The sequence below is a fragment of the Apis laboriosa genome, unplaced genomic scaffold (assembly GCF_014066325.1).
Source record: "Apis laboriosa isolate Shangri-la unplaced genomic scaffold, ASM1406632v1 scaffold26_cov146, whole genome shotgun sequence".
Classification (NCBI taxonomy): Eukaryota; Metazoa; Arthropoda; class Insecta; order Hymenoptera; family Apidae; genus Apis; species Apis laboriosa.
This window is the reverse complement of record NW_025222592.1, coordinates 114,075-130,409: the sequence shown is the minus strand read 5'-3', so window position 1 is coordinate 130,409 and position 16,335 is coordinate 114,075. Positions and strand designations below refer to the sequence as shown.

The 16,335-nt window shown below is 24.2% G+C and overlaps 1 protein-coding gene across 1 annotated transcript; it reads left to right on the top strand.

Moving 5' to 3' along the window:
* The first annotated feature begins 13,204 nt into the window (after nt 1-13,204).
* LOC122713924 (secreted RxLR effector protein 161-like) lies at nt 13,205-13,861 on the top strand. Its single transcript, XM_043934764.1, has one exon. It carries the CDS (start codon nt 13,205-13,207, stop codon nt 13,859-13,861), a length of 657 nt encoding a protein of 218 aa, XP_043790699.1.
* The last annotated feature ends 2,474 nt before the right edge of the window (nt 13,862-16,335 follow it).

Here is a 16,335-nt window from a genome sequence, read left to right as displayed (position 1 = left end):
TTTTAAACCAATAAAATTCGGAATATTTTTATGATCCATTGTAATAGATATCATTAATAAATAAATAGATTCATTATAATAAAAAATTAAATTAAATTGAAAAAGATTCTATTAATCCAACTCAAAAATCACTTATCGATTTTCGATCCATAAAAAGAATAATTTCAATAGCATTAATAAAATCATAACAAAACGAGCTGAACTCGTCGAAAAAATTTATCTTCTGAAATTGTGCCGAAATTTTGTGATTCTCTATTGGCTAAAAAACAAATCAATAACTTTTGAATATATTAATTTTTCAGACCGTTCATCAGCTTATTTGGAAAAAAAAAGTCAAATGAAGCATATCGCACTTTAGATGAAAAAGGATTCATTAATAATTGTTTCGCACGAGCCATGCACAGATACATCGAGCTTGAAACATTCGTGTATCCAAATGAAAGTGAAAAAGAGAGAAGGCGAGAAAGGAATATTTTCCTTGTTAAGTGAATTATTAATGAATATTAGATTAATTTTTTGAATGTAAATATTTTGAATGTAATTTTTTTGAATGTAAATATTTATTGTTTATTATTATGATTGCTATGATTTTTTATATATATTTATAAATAATCAAATAGCCTATTCTTTTCAAATTCACAAAAAAATATTTTTAACAGAATAGAAAAAAAATATCAAAAACATTATATATTTTTTAAAATATTATAATTTTTTAAAAATATTTTATATTAAAATATATATTNTATACAATTCATATAAAATATGTAATTTAATAAAACTATATATCTATATAATTTTTTACAAAATATTTTTAAATATATTCTAAAATAAATTTTCTTGAAAACATTTTGCAATTATTTATAGATTATAGATAATCGTTTAAATAATCAAATAGAAACAGAAATTTAAAACCATTTTCAATAATTAGATCTGTTAAGGATAGATCGAAGATTTCTGAAGCGGTCGGATAGCCTTTATTTTTAACAGCTAGAGTATCTCCATTAGCTTAACAATAATTTATAAACAAGTATAATTTCTTAATGTTTTCCAAATCCTCAATTTAAACAGAGATGTTATAGCAATAGCCATTTCACAAGTCACACTTTCACACTTTGCGACCACTGTGAAAACGAGCGCAAAGATTTTGATCCCCACATGCTGCGACGCCCCGACAAGGGCTCATCCTTCAAAACCGTTCTCCAACACAACGATTGGTCTTTCTAATCCTTTCTCGATATACATTTTCACGAAAAGCAAGGATTCGAGGAAAAACCAAGGTTCGCGATAGTCTTACAGTTAAAATAGAAATAGAATACATAGCAGATAGAATTCAGCGATGATACAATTTACATCAAAATATAGTTAGAATCATTACAGTTAGCCACAGAATTAAAGTACCACCATTAGTTCACTCAAAGCTCATAATATAAACGATTATACGATAAATATATAAATTAAACGATATAGATAATTCTATGGTAGTAGTGATTCTTGGAACAGTAGCAATCTAAGCACCATATTTGTATAATATCCAAAGTCATTCAGTTTTTGACTTTAACATTTGGCCTTTTAAATCGGATACAATCAATCAAAGAGTGAATATTCAAAGTGAGCTTAATTTAATAGATAGTGAATAGTGACGAACAACAACCAAGAATCCTTATTATCAAGAAAAAATTCACTTCAGCATCAAAGAACCGTCAACGCGTTCTGCTTGAAAGATCAATGCAGATATCAACACGGGAAGCTGCACGAGATCGAACTTCCGATCCAGTAGAATCCAGTATTAGGGACCTTGCAGTCCCACAGCTGTATTCAACTGCAATCAACTTTAATATCATCGATCTAATCCCATTAATCCCGGTAAGCAAATTCTTGTTCTTATATTATCAGAAATGCTAATGTAAGATCAATTAAAGGCATTAATCAATGAACGTTATTCAATCAATGCCTTATTGATGAGATTTAAGTAATTTTTCGAAGAATCCAGGCAATCAGTTATGTTTATGGTAATCAAAAAATATATAGATATGTAGTTCTTTATATACAGATACGTATATATGCAAGAAAGTATAGAACAAATTGTTGAAGGGATCGAATCAGAATCATCACACGCAACTCATCTCATCGAGTTTGAAAATGCATATTTGAATATAATGGTAAAAGATTTTATAGAAAACATACACGTCAAAAAAGAGAAGAGAGTGTTTTTTTATTAGGATCAGTCACGTCTCCCTCTCATACCCAATAACAATCTCTGGCAATTTTGCTCTAAATGAACTTGCCAATTTTTGACGGATCCTCTAAAAATTGAATTAATTTCAAAGATACGTTTGTTTCATTAATTCAGAATAATGAATCTTTATTGGATTTGCAAAGATTTCATTATTCGTTAACATCACGCTGTTCGCACGATTCAATCCTTATTCAAAACAAATTATATGGATTTGGTGGATTGAAAGAGTTTATGAACGCGATATGAGAAAATCAATCAGAAATCTTATTTATTATGCGGATGAGCTTTTAGATCTGCCATCAATGAGAAACAGATTTTCCATCGCTCTAAAAGAATTTATTGATGGCACAAAAAATCATCTTCTCGCATTGGAAAAATTAGATGAACCCTTGTGGGATACCATGATTCTAATAATTCTTATAAGAAAATTAGATTTGATAACATTCGATGATTCGCGAGAGCGAGCGTTGGTCTTAGCACGCAACCCTATGTTCAAAGATTTCCACGATTTCTTAAAAACGCGAGCTATATTTTTGGAGAGTTTTTTCAGCGGATAATCAACAGCAACACTTAATATATAATTAACGGCAACGTCCGACGAATCCTCCGATATGCCGACCAAAGCGAGCGATGGCGCATGTAATTAATGTTTCTTCCGCGTATTCAACCTGTCCAGGTAATCATTTTTTGTCAGAATGCAAAGATTTAAGGAGTTAAGTTTAGAGGAAAAAATAAAAACGGTACAGCAGGAGAAACTTTGTTTTAAATTTTTTATAACTAATTTTTTACACTTTGTTTACAATCTGGACATCGCATGAAGGCGTGTATGCGCCTGGTTTATGGGAAACATGTGGGTGCAAGCATCACTTGTTATTATATCGAGACAATATTGAAATAGAAAAACTCAAGGCCTCTTCAATGGAAAGTCAGGAAAGAATAGTTCGGCAAGGGATATTTCATCAGCCTCATCCTCGCTACAAATGTAGCGACCCATTCTTTTTCCAAGTAATATGTTATATTACCATATGGTCATTTTTGTGAAGGATAGCCAAGGAAATAAACAGAAATATTGAGTTCTATTAGATTCAGATTCTCAATATAATTTTTTTCTCAATATAATTATTCAGAAGTTATGTATATAAAAGAATAAAATGTAACGAAGAATAACTAGGAATAAAATGTAAACGAATAAAATTGAATATTTCAGGTATCGGAGGTTTCGATATCAGGAGAAACAGGAGTTATTAACATTTCTTCAAGATATTTTACAATTTAAATATCATATAGATTTATTAAATCTTTCACTAACGAAGGAAATATTGCCACATATTAGCCGTGCATTAGCCGATCTTCATTTCAATCAATATAAGAAAATAGATATTTTTTTATCGGAACAGACACATTTTGGGCATTGTTATATGTAGGTCAACACTGGATAGATCTTCGTTTATTGTGGCAAAAGACCCAACTCTGTTGTGTACTTTTCACGTGGCGTATTCGATCCATACGCATCAGATGTCACCTAGTTAGAAATAATGATTTAGACACTTAAACAGCTTGCCAAATTTTGGGAAATAGAGGAGATTAACTATGTTTCTAAAAAAAATTAAATGAAGAATAAAATTAATACACACTTTTAATTAATATATTAATACATAATAAAAATAAAATTAATACATTTTCGATATAAGTTGCATTGATATAACATTGGAATTTAAAGATTAAAATGTTTTTTTTATTAATAAATTTGATTTTATCGCAATATATATGATTTATAATAGTTTCATATCATATAAATTGTCATTTTATATTTTAACACATTCATAACACATTCATCTTATATTTAAAAGTTAACTTTTTTAAATTTAGATTATTGTATATATAATATTGTAATAATTGATTATAGGATTTATTGAAATATATTGATTTGCTAATTTTTCATATTATTTTGTTTAAAATATTATTTAATATTTCTCATAATTTCATTCTTAATAGTAAATTTTTTATAGAATTTTTTATTAATATAATTTTGTTTAATAATTTTAAATATAAATAATTTTAGTGATATATATTAACATGTATATTTTCATACATAAATTATTACATATTTAACAATACAAGTCAAGATATAAATAAACGAATATGAATTTAATTATTTCATGAATTTAATATTTAATAATATTAAAAATATTAAAATAATATTAAAAATTAATTTATTAAACAAATTTGCAAATTCATTATTATTAATAAGATCTTTAAAGATAACAAATATTTAATAACTTAATTCATAAAGACAAGTGTAACGAAAGATTATTATATGATTATATAAAGATATAAAATTTAAATTTATATTTTCATGTTTTTTATTTTCAAATTTAATAATCTATACAAATAATTAATACAAAATTACATTACATATTTGTATTCTTAAAATTTCTAAACCATATAGATTAAATTAATTAATTAATTAACAGTAAATAATCAATATTATTTCTATTATTATCCTCGATATTATTTTCCACATTCAAAAAAAAGAAAATAATACAAAAAAGTATAATACCTCCATTGAATATTTATCTTCTTTCTTATTAAAAATTGATCGATTCAAGAATTAGTTTTTGCACGAATTTACGTTTCCAAGAAAACTCTTCTCGCTCAAGTGAAACTCCATTCCATACTTCATTCCATACTCATCGTTATCTCAATATAATAAAATCCTCTCCGCCAAAATTTCATGTAGAAACAATCAAAAAAACCAGAAGAAAGATGTATTCAGTCATTTTATCTTATACAGCGAGGCGTTAACGCATTTTGTATCGGGCATATTGAGATGTCGAGAGCAGGATTTGATCGATTTCACGTATTCTCTTAGATGTAATGATTAATCGATCAGAAGTGATCGATTATGTTCCAATAATTATGTTCGAAAAAAACAGAGCCTAACGTAAATTGTTCGATTTGTGATGAAGAAAAGTCTTTATATAATTTTCATTGTATTAAAAAAACAATACTTATATGTAAACGATAGAACAATATGATTTCGTCTCATGTACCAAACCATTTAATTTGTTTTGCAGTATGCAATGCAAAACATGGCGCGCATCGAAAAGATATGCATGTGCGCAGAAATTATGCATTACAAATATATACAGAATTATATTATAATATAATAATATAATTATCAATTAAAACATTTATGACATAATACGATATAAATGACGATATAAATATTATAATTATTAATTAAAACACTTGAAACAACGAGATCAAAAAGAATTGCGAGTAGAGATCAGGCAACTTCTACAAAGTGCCGACGTGTTAAGAGTGGAGTAAAGATTTTGCTTTTTATAATATATTATTTAACGTTTAAAAATATATTGTTGGAAATTATTATTAAGAATTTATATATAAAATGTTTAATTTTAATGTACAAATGAAAATTTCTTGTATATTCGAAAAGGAAACAATTTGATAAAAGATCAAAAACCCAATTAAAAAAAAATTAATCAAGGTCTATAATATTGTTGCATAATTTTTTTTACCAAAAACATATGTTTTTTGTTATTCTTTTGATTCTGGGAATAATAATATTTCAAAAGGTACAGTTTGTGTTTCAATTTGTATAATTATCGGCAGAAATTTCAAGCTATAATATGATCGTTTAATTAAATAGTGAATATATGATTTTTTCCATTAATTTATTTTTACTCATTGAGAGAATTATCAATGTATTATCAACGAAAGTAATGATGATCTTAATCATTGTGAAGTTGATCTGATCTCTGATGAGCGTTAAAATAACATAACATTAATTTTCAATAACTTGTTGATTTGAACTTGAGCTAATAAAGTTAAAACATATTGAATTAAATATATATTTTTTTAATATAATTGTTTTTTTCATTGAATTTCCAGATATTTCGCAATTTAATGTATTATATCTACAATTGATTTGTCAATTGCATATTATCTACATTGTAATACCTTAATAAAAATATAAAAATATTAAATAAAATAGTTTATGAAATTTTTAGTTTATGAAATTTTAGATTCGTTTTTTAAAATAACAATTCATTTGAGATTCATGGTTTTTCTGAAATTTTTCTTCGCAATGACATAGTGGAGTAAACAAATTTTTGAAAATTTATATCAAAATCATTTTTCCGGCAAAATTTTTTTATAATTTTTTATCCAAAAATATAGAATTATCTAATGATATTTATTTTTTATATACTTTGTACATTATTGTAGTGATGTCTGAAATTAATTTAATATTATATATCGTTTACAAATATAAATTTTTTATTTCAAATTACGAATAATATTTAAAATATAATATATAATATAATATATACATAGTAAAAATATTAGTTACTTCTATTTCTTCATAATGGATTAGCTTTAAAAAGTCCTCATAAGCAAAAATTTACATTTTTTTTCATTTTAATTTTTTTATTTTTTTAATTTTAAGAAAAAATTATTTGAAAAATTAATTAAATCAATTGAAGTGGAATATTGGATAAAATGGAAATGATATTTTGAATTTGATTAATGAAATTGTTACGTAAAAAGATCCAATAAAATGTTTTAAGAATATATAATTAACCAAAGTTTAAACTTTAAAGTTTCGGATAAAGTAAACATTTTTGTATTTTGATCATATTTTAGAAATATATGCATATCTCATTCTTGTTTGAAGTGATTAAAAAAAATTTTAAATAAAGAAAAAGAAAATTTGTAACCAGTATATATATATATAAATTATTCAAAACAAATGACGTTAAACTGATGTTATCATAATTTGAATTATTAGGTATAAATTTTAAAAATTTTTATTGAAATCTATAAAAATTACTTCATCTGTTAATGTCACATACTATTGTTCAAATTATAAAAGATCAATATCTTAATATAATATCAATAACAAATATATATCATATAAATTATTTTAATAAGATTTAAATTATAAATTTGCTCTTTCACAATGAATATTCAGACAAATTAATAATTAATAAGATTTAAATTAATTTTAATTAAAATAAGATTAGTAATTTAATAAGATTTAAATTATAAATTTGCTCTTTCACAATGAATATTCAGATAAATAATACAAAAATTTTTTTATAAACATATATTAATCTTAAATCAATATTCTTAATCTAAGTTTTATTTTTAATTTTATTTATGATTTGTCTCATTAATTATGACTAATATGAATCGTGACCATTAATTTCTTTCGCTATAAAAAACAAATATATAAATATTTATACAATGAATATAATATTTTGTAATAAATGCTAAACAAACAAAAATTGGATTAAAATTATTTTAATGAAAGTAATTATAAGAATTACAGTATTGACACAATTAATGAAATATCAGAAGTTATAAAATAACTATGAGAATTAAGATATGTTATGATATTGTTATTGATCTTGATGAATTTTATCACTAAATGAGATCTTTCATAATCATGAATATTGAGATATTGATTATTAATTCTTTATCAAAAAATGAGAAATTAAATTGTTTTAATTTCTTTTTTTTTCTTTTTTAGATTTTTTTTTTGAAATTGACAATTTTAAATACAACATCGCTATTTTCAACTCCCATTGATGACTAGAAATGCTACAACAAAATTCATAAATTGGATAAATATATCACTAAATCAATATATTCATATATCAAATATATCATGTATATGAAATTAAAATCATAATTGATATAATTGAAATAAATAAGATTAAAAAAGTGAATTGAAATTTTCTTTTAAATCGCATTATAATATTCGATGAAAATTATGTAGAAATATTTATAAAATAATTAAAATAATTAGAATATTATTGAATAATTCGAATAAAATGTTTAAATATCATTTTATTCGAATTAAAATTTATTTATCAAATATTCAATGATATCCATATATATAAATTTTTTAATAAAATCTTTGACATTTAATTATAAATATTATAATAAAAGCAAAACAAAAAAAATAACCACTTTATGCGTTGAGATATATATATTATAATATTCCACAGTGTTGAATATCGTAGCTCATATATGGATTTTTGAGACACAAGAAATTTTCAAAACTTGTTCAAAGTACTGATTGATACTTGTTAGATATAAAAATTAAAGTTATTTTTTAAATTTATTTAAAGTTATTTTATTAAGTTTTCTATAAAATGAAATCTCATTATCGAAATTATTAATCTTCAAATAGAATAGCCAAAATAATTAATATTGCTGAAAGAATCAGAATTGAAAATGTGATTTAATTTTCTGATTTAGCAAAATAAGAAAAAATTAATATATAGAATAAAAAAATTATATTTAAATTAAATTTCTTCATACAAACAAAAAATATTTAAATAATCAAATTTTATGAAAAAAATCTTAATCTTTTATCAATTTTTAATTAATTTGTTTCTTTAATTTTTTCAAAAAAATATAATCATAAGAATTTTAATATGTTATTAAAACTTTTAATGTTAAAAATATTGATTCTTTTTTTTATTTTAAGCTATTTAAATTGGATTTAAATTGGACATCATTATATATAGAATGAAATTAGCAAATACATTATGAAAATAACAATTATTTTCACAAAGTTCATTAATTCTTCATGGCAAAAACTATGATTGAATGACTTTTTGCAAACATAACATTCATTAACTGTCTCTTTCCAATTTTTAGTGATTAAAATTAAATATAATAATAATAATAATAATTAATATGATATAATAATTAAATAATTTATATATAATAATTAAATATATATTATAACTCAATAATTTTTAATAATAATTTAAATTTCTCAATAATTATTTGCATTCATTTTTCTATTTTAATCTTTAGATTTATATTACATATAACTATACATATAACTCAAGAATAAAAATAAATAATATTTTAAAAATATTATTCTTTTAAATTTTTATTTACTGTTTTTATAATAATATCAATTATTATATAATTTTTTATTAATATAACTTTTATAATTTAATATTTTTTTTTGAAAAATTAATTTAAGTTTAAAAAAGTACAATTCTAATTCTGAAGAATTTATATAAAAAGTATTTTATTTTAAATTATTTATAATATTAGATAAGAAAACAATAATAATAAATTAATTATAATTATTTTTAATAGAATACTAATACTAATACTAATACATCATATAATATTTTATTTTATATTTTATTTTATTTTTTTTTATAATCTATTAATTTGAATTTTATTATTGAATTATTATTTTATTGAAAAATGAAAATGTAATCTAAATATATCTTTGTAATACTTAAAAAAAAATGAAACAATTATAGAAAATAATATTTTTATATTATTATTTAATAAAAAATAATATAAATATTTTATATAGAATCAGAATAAATATTAAATATCTTAATAATTAAAAACTATATATTTTTATTAAAATTTGAGTTCTACAATTGAATTATAAATTGAAAATTTTTGAAATAATTTATATTACTATATTATATTTATTTTTAATAATCTATATTTATTTCTAAATTTTCCAATTAATTTTTATTTTCATCAAACATGTATTCTTTTAATAAATTCTTTATCCAAAAAATTTTTTTTAAATATTATTTTAATTACAAAAAAATTTTCAAAATTTGTTTAAAATTCAAGATTTGAAAATATAGGTTTTTAGATAAATAAAAATAAATACTTTTAATTGTTTAACTGATATAAGATACAATTGCAAATAAATTTTTCTTATTTTTTTTATATATTTTTTATTTTTTTTAATAGTAAAAAAAATAATATTTTAAATATATATTACAATAAATAAATCTGTTATAGAATTTAAAGTTCACTGAAATTTTATATGTGATTTCATTATTGAATGTTGGCAGCAACATTACTATTTCATAGTTGGTAGCTATTTGTTTCTCTTCGATACACATTCATCATTTCAAATGTTTTATAAACAGATACGCGCAATCACGTATAATCAAATATATTCATTCAGCTAAACTCATATATTTTTATTTATTGTTTTCCACTGCCCAGTCAACAGGTTACGGGCCCAGATTACGAAAGAAACAATAAATAATTAAGTAAAGTACAATTAAATTGAAAAAGCACGTGGGTTTGTTATCCGGTCTTGAGCAAACGTGAAATATAACCCCAATCGTGATGGAGTACGAAACTGTTCGTATTAATAAGCTGAAAGGATTGGAAAATTGGGCCTCATGGAAATTTCAAGTGCGCGTAATTTTGAAATCCTGCGGTGCATGGGAAATAGTTACAGGTGAATCAATTCTTCCTGTACCAGGAGATGATCGGCAAATCGAGCACGCGCTGCCTGGACAAAACTCGACAGTACAGCTCAACGCATAATCGCCACATCAGTGGATGAAAAACCACTTTTGCATATTATCAATTGTGAATCGGCTAAGGATATGTGGAAAAAGCTGGAATCTGTTTACAAACAAAAATCTGATACTAGTATACACATGCTGTCGCAGCAATGGTATAATTATCAGAAGGAATTGAGCGATGATGTCGCTACTCGCATCGTAAAAATCGAGAATCTTGCACATCGGCTACAAACTTTGGGTGAGAAAATTCCAAATCAAATGATTATTACTAAAATACTCATGACATTATCTCCATCATTCAAATATTTTATTAGTGCGTGGGAATCAACTCAACCCAACGAAAGAATTCTCACAAATCTTATTTCAAGGCTCACCATTGAGGAAACAAGGATAGGAACCGAAGAAAGGGCAGAGAACATTGCTTTTACTGCCAATAAGCATCAATACAAGAAAAATTTCAAAAAAGGCAACGTTAAACCAGGCGTATGTCATTATTGCCACAAACCAGGGCATTGGATCAAGGAATGTAGAAACCGAAAAGCAGCAAATGAAAAATACAAAGGAAGGAAAGAAGAGGCACTCATTGGAGCCATGTCTGCAGAATATAATTTAGAAACATCCAATGATGCGTGGCACATGGATTCAGGTACGATTGAGCACAAGTCAAATCGTCGCGAATGGTTTTCGTCGTATAAAAAATTTGACACAGTAGAGAATATTAAGATAGGCGATATATTAAGATAGGCGGAAAATATATTGAAGCAATTGGATCAGGAGATATCGACATTCTTGCTTTTAATGGAAAAGAGTGGGTGCGAAAGTACCTCAGTAATGTTTTTCACGTACCAGAACTAAGTTTCAATCTTTTTTCGGCGGGTGCAGCTCTTGACAAGGGACTGCGACAATACTCCGATGATAAAATATGCATATTCATGAAGAATGGAAATATTGTTGCAGCGGGAGAAAGAAAAGGTAAGTAATTCGTAATGAAATTTAAAGTCATTACAGACGAGCATCAGGCAAATGTAGCAGTGCGCAATTCTCTTTTCTTTTTTCTCCTGGCATAAACGAATGGCTCATCAGAATGTGGATCAGGTGAAGAAAATTCTAAAATCCGAGAACATCATTTATAAGGATCAGAAATTTTCTTGCGAAGATTGCATTTTAGGAAAAATGCACAGACTACCATTCCCAAAAAGCGATACAAAATCTGAACGCATTGGAAACTCATCCATGCAGATCTTTCAGGTCCAAATGCAAGAAAATTCGCTTGGAGAAGCTCGATATTTCTTAATGTTGAAAGATGACTACAGTCACTGGAGAAGTTTATATTTTATCAAAAATAAATCAGAGACATCACAATGTCTAGAGGATTTCTTCAAGAAGACTGATAAGCATTTAGAAAAAGGAATCAAGATCTTCAGATCAGATAATGGTCTTGAGTTCGTCAATAAAGAAATTGAGGAACTAACACGTCGATATAGCATTACGCATCAGAAAACAGTACCATTTACTCCGGAACGGAACGGTTGCGCCGAACGAGAAAATAGAAATGTAGTTGACTTAGCGAGAACGTCGTTACATGCAGGAAAATTACCAATCAAAATGTGGACTGAAGCAGTTAATTACGCTGTTTATACTTTAAATAGAACCGGAACCAGTGGAAAGAAAGGAGTAATACCTATTGAACTGTGGCTCAAGAAGAGACCGAACATTTCAAGTCTCAGAACCTTCGGAGAAGAAGTATATTTTCATATCCCTAAAGAGAAGAAACGAAAATGGGATGTCAAAGCCGAAAAAGGCATTTTCGTCAGATATGATGAAAACACAAAAAGATTCCGGATCTGGCTTCCTGAAAGAGGACAAGTTAAAATACATAGGGATGTAAGATTCACAGATCAGCTTTACGAAATTAATTCAAATGAAAAATGGGAATCAGAATCAAACTTTAAACTTTGAACATCAAAAAGATGACACAATAAATGTCGAATCAAAAACCGTTATTCAGTCAGAAAACAACGAACAAGTACATTCAGATTTGACGTCAAGACAGCTTTTCTTCATGGAGAACTCGACGAGGTCATCTATATGCAGCAATCAAAAGGATACAAGGATGGAACCAACCGTGTTTGCAAGCATCGTAGTTTATATGGTCTAAAGCAAGTATCAAGATGTTGGAATCATCGTTTTATAGCATCGTTTTACTGAAGAAGCGTCTCACGTCCACCAATGCAGACTATTGTGTATTTATGGACAAATGGAAACAATAGAGACCGACTGATTTTAGCAATTCATATCGATGATGGACTAACTAGTGCAACAAACCAATCATCTATAAAAAATCTATAAAAAAGTTGTTAGCTGAATTCCGTAAAGAATTTGAAGTAACATCCAATGAGATAAATACATATTTGGGATTACAGATTGAGCGACTAGCAGATAGTTCTATATTTTTGCATCAGGAGGCTTACACCAAGAAAATTTTGCAACGATTTCGGATGGAAAATGCCAATGCAGTAGCAATCCCAGCAGACAAAAACCATCAACTGTGCGTGGAGGCACATAAAAGTGGGTACAAGGAAAAATCCGAGTTCCCATATCGACGGTAGGAAGTTTAATGTATTTGTCAGTGGGCACTAGACCAGACATAACATTTGCAGTAAACAAAGTCAGTCAATATTTAGAAAAATCCAATAAAATTCACTGGAATGCAGTAAAGAGAATTTTTAAGTATCTAAAGGGAACAACAAAATACGGTATTCATTATTCAACTCAACAGAATAATCATATTAAAGCATTCAGCGATGCAGATTACGCTGGAGACACTGAAACGAGGAAGTCCACTACTAGTTTTGTATTAAAACTAGGCGATTCCGCAATAGCTTGGGGGTCAACACGACAGCAAACAGTAGGTCTATTCACTACTGAAGCCGAATACATAGCAGTTAGTCAAACTGTAAAAGAGATCATATGGATGAAAAGTTTGATTAATAATCTAGTCATGTTCAAGAACATTACAACGACTCTTTACGTGGATAATTTGAGCGCAATCAAGCTTATTAAAAATCCAGAATTTCATCGAAAAAGTAAGCATATTGACGTGCGTTATCACTTTATACGAAACAAATTTAAGGAGAAGGAGTTTCTTCTGCAACATATAGCATTGAAAGATCAGCAGGCAGACTTATTAACAAAACCTCTAAGAAGAACAATATTTGAAATACAAAGAAATCGATTGAATATCAAGAGTATCGAAGACATGATAGACACATAGAACTGTAACACTCAACATAATAAATATACACACACTAAACAAATTTCAGTTCACTTTTAGTGGGAGTGTTATAGAATAAAGTTTACTGAAATTTTATATTTGATTTCATTATTGAATGTTGCCAGCAACATTAGTATTTCATAGTTGGTTAGCTATTTGTTTCTCTTCGATACACGTATTTCAAATGTTTTATAAACAGATACGCGCAATCACGTATAATCAAATATATTCATTCAGCTAAACTCATATATTTTTATTTATTGTTTTCCACTGCCCAGTCAACAAAATCTATTTAATCATTAAATACTTTTGTAAGAAATGTTTCATTTTAATATAAAAAAAAATATTTCAAATAATATTACTTTGAATAAGTAGCTTTTAATTTTATCATTATTATATTACTATATGATATATTGAAATTATATTGAAATTATTGTATACATATATATCCAAAATTATGGATTTTCATAAAAATATACAATTTTCATACTATATTTTGCATCAGAATTTTAGTTCAGAATACGAATAAAATTATTTATAATATTTAACTATCAAATAATATATAAAGAAAAATATATTTATTTATATTCTTTATGGAGAAAAATATATATATAAATATATATATATAATATATAATATTATTATATATAATTATATATATTATTATTATACATATATATAATTAATATATATATATATATATATTGTTCAATTTAATGATTATAAAAAGGAATAAGTACATAAAAGAAACATTATATTATATATATATACTGTATGTATATATAATATACTATTTCGTGTAAATTAATAATTTTTATTTAAAAAAAAATAAAAGATACTTTTAATTAATAAAAATTAAAAGATTGATAATTTTAATTAATAAAAAATAAAAGATTAGATAATTTTTAACGATTTTAAATGAATTATTTCTTTTTTAGTTTTTTTATAATATTTTAATATTAAAGAAAAAATTTTTTTTTCGTATCTAATGTATTTTTTTAACTTTATATATTTTAAACGTATTTTTCTAGTTAAATCTTACTTTTTATAATTAAAGATCTGCTTAAAATTTTTATATAAAATAAATGTTATTTTGTTTTATGTTTTTTTAATAGCACAATGTTTCATTTTTATTTTAGTTTATTCTGCATATATGTATAGTAGAATTTTTAATATCTGAACTAATAGAGAAATAAAAATATTTGGAAGAAAAGAATCTTCGGATTATAAAATATAGATTTCTCTTAAATGAATTTTTTTTAATGAAATCAATTTTTTATTATAAAACTAAAGATCCAATACTTTTTTAAAAAATGTTTTCAAATTACAAATTACAAATTTTTTTAATATATAAAGAAATATACGTTATAAATAATCTTTCATTTTACTCTTCTGTTTTTTAATATTAATAATTTTTTAATTTTTCAATATTATTTACTTTTGTTTTTATATTTCTTTTTTATACTACGCTAATAATTCTATAACACTCTTATCATTTTCTAGTTTTTTAATTCTGAATTCATTTTAATATTTAATTATAGATTAATTATAAATATATATTATGTGAACATATCAAATTAAAATTTATTTCCAATACTATGATAAGCAAAGATATTTATATTGTTGTGAGAAAAAATAATACACAATTCAGATAATATAATTCGATTATTAGAATGTTCGGATATTAAATTATATTTAATTTAATATAATTAATTATATTAATATTAATTATTCCAAGAATAGATTTTCAGGATAAGATTATATGGTATATATAGAAGTATAATGAAGATTCTACTTATTATATGTATGATATTATATTATATATGATATATTGATATTCATTTAAAACATATACATACATCAATGATTATTAATTTCTGAATATTATATATTGTTAAAATAACAATTAAAGATAAAATACAATTTTGAAGTTTTATTGACTCATAACAACAGCGATTAAAATATCAGACCATACTTTTCTAAATACAATAATAGTACAGTTAATAAATTAAATGAATATTTTGAAATAAAATCTAATAAATAAACAAGAAAAATTATTATAAAAAGTGATTATGAGAAGTTAGATTTTATTTTATTTCAATATATATATATATTAATTCACTATTACGAATTATTTTTTGTTTGATAACTATATTAATTTATTGTAATTATTGCATGCATTTAGAAATTTTATTTATATAATTTCGTTATAATTACATTATTTTAATATTTTAATTATTTTTATAAAATACATATTTGTTATTCGCAAAATATTTAAGATTATTTATTAGATATATAAGATTAATTATTTAGAAAGAATATGTATTAAATATCCAAATAGGCAATAATATATTTATTATAAAAAAATACAATATATATTATCAATTATAAATTTAATAAAAATAAATTTATCAAAAATTTTAAATATCTTAGAAATTAAAATCGAACGTAGTAACAAAAAAAAAAAATTATTC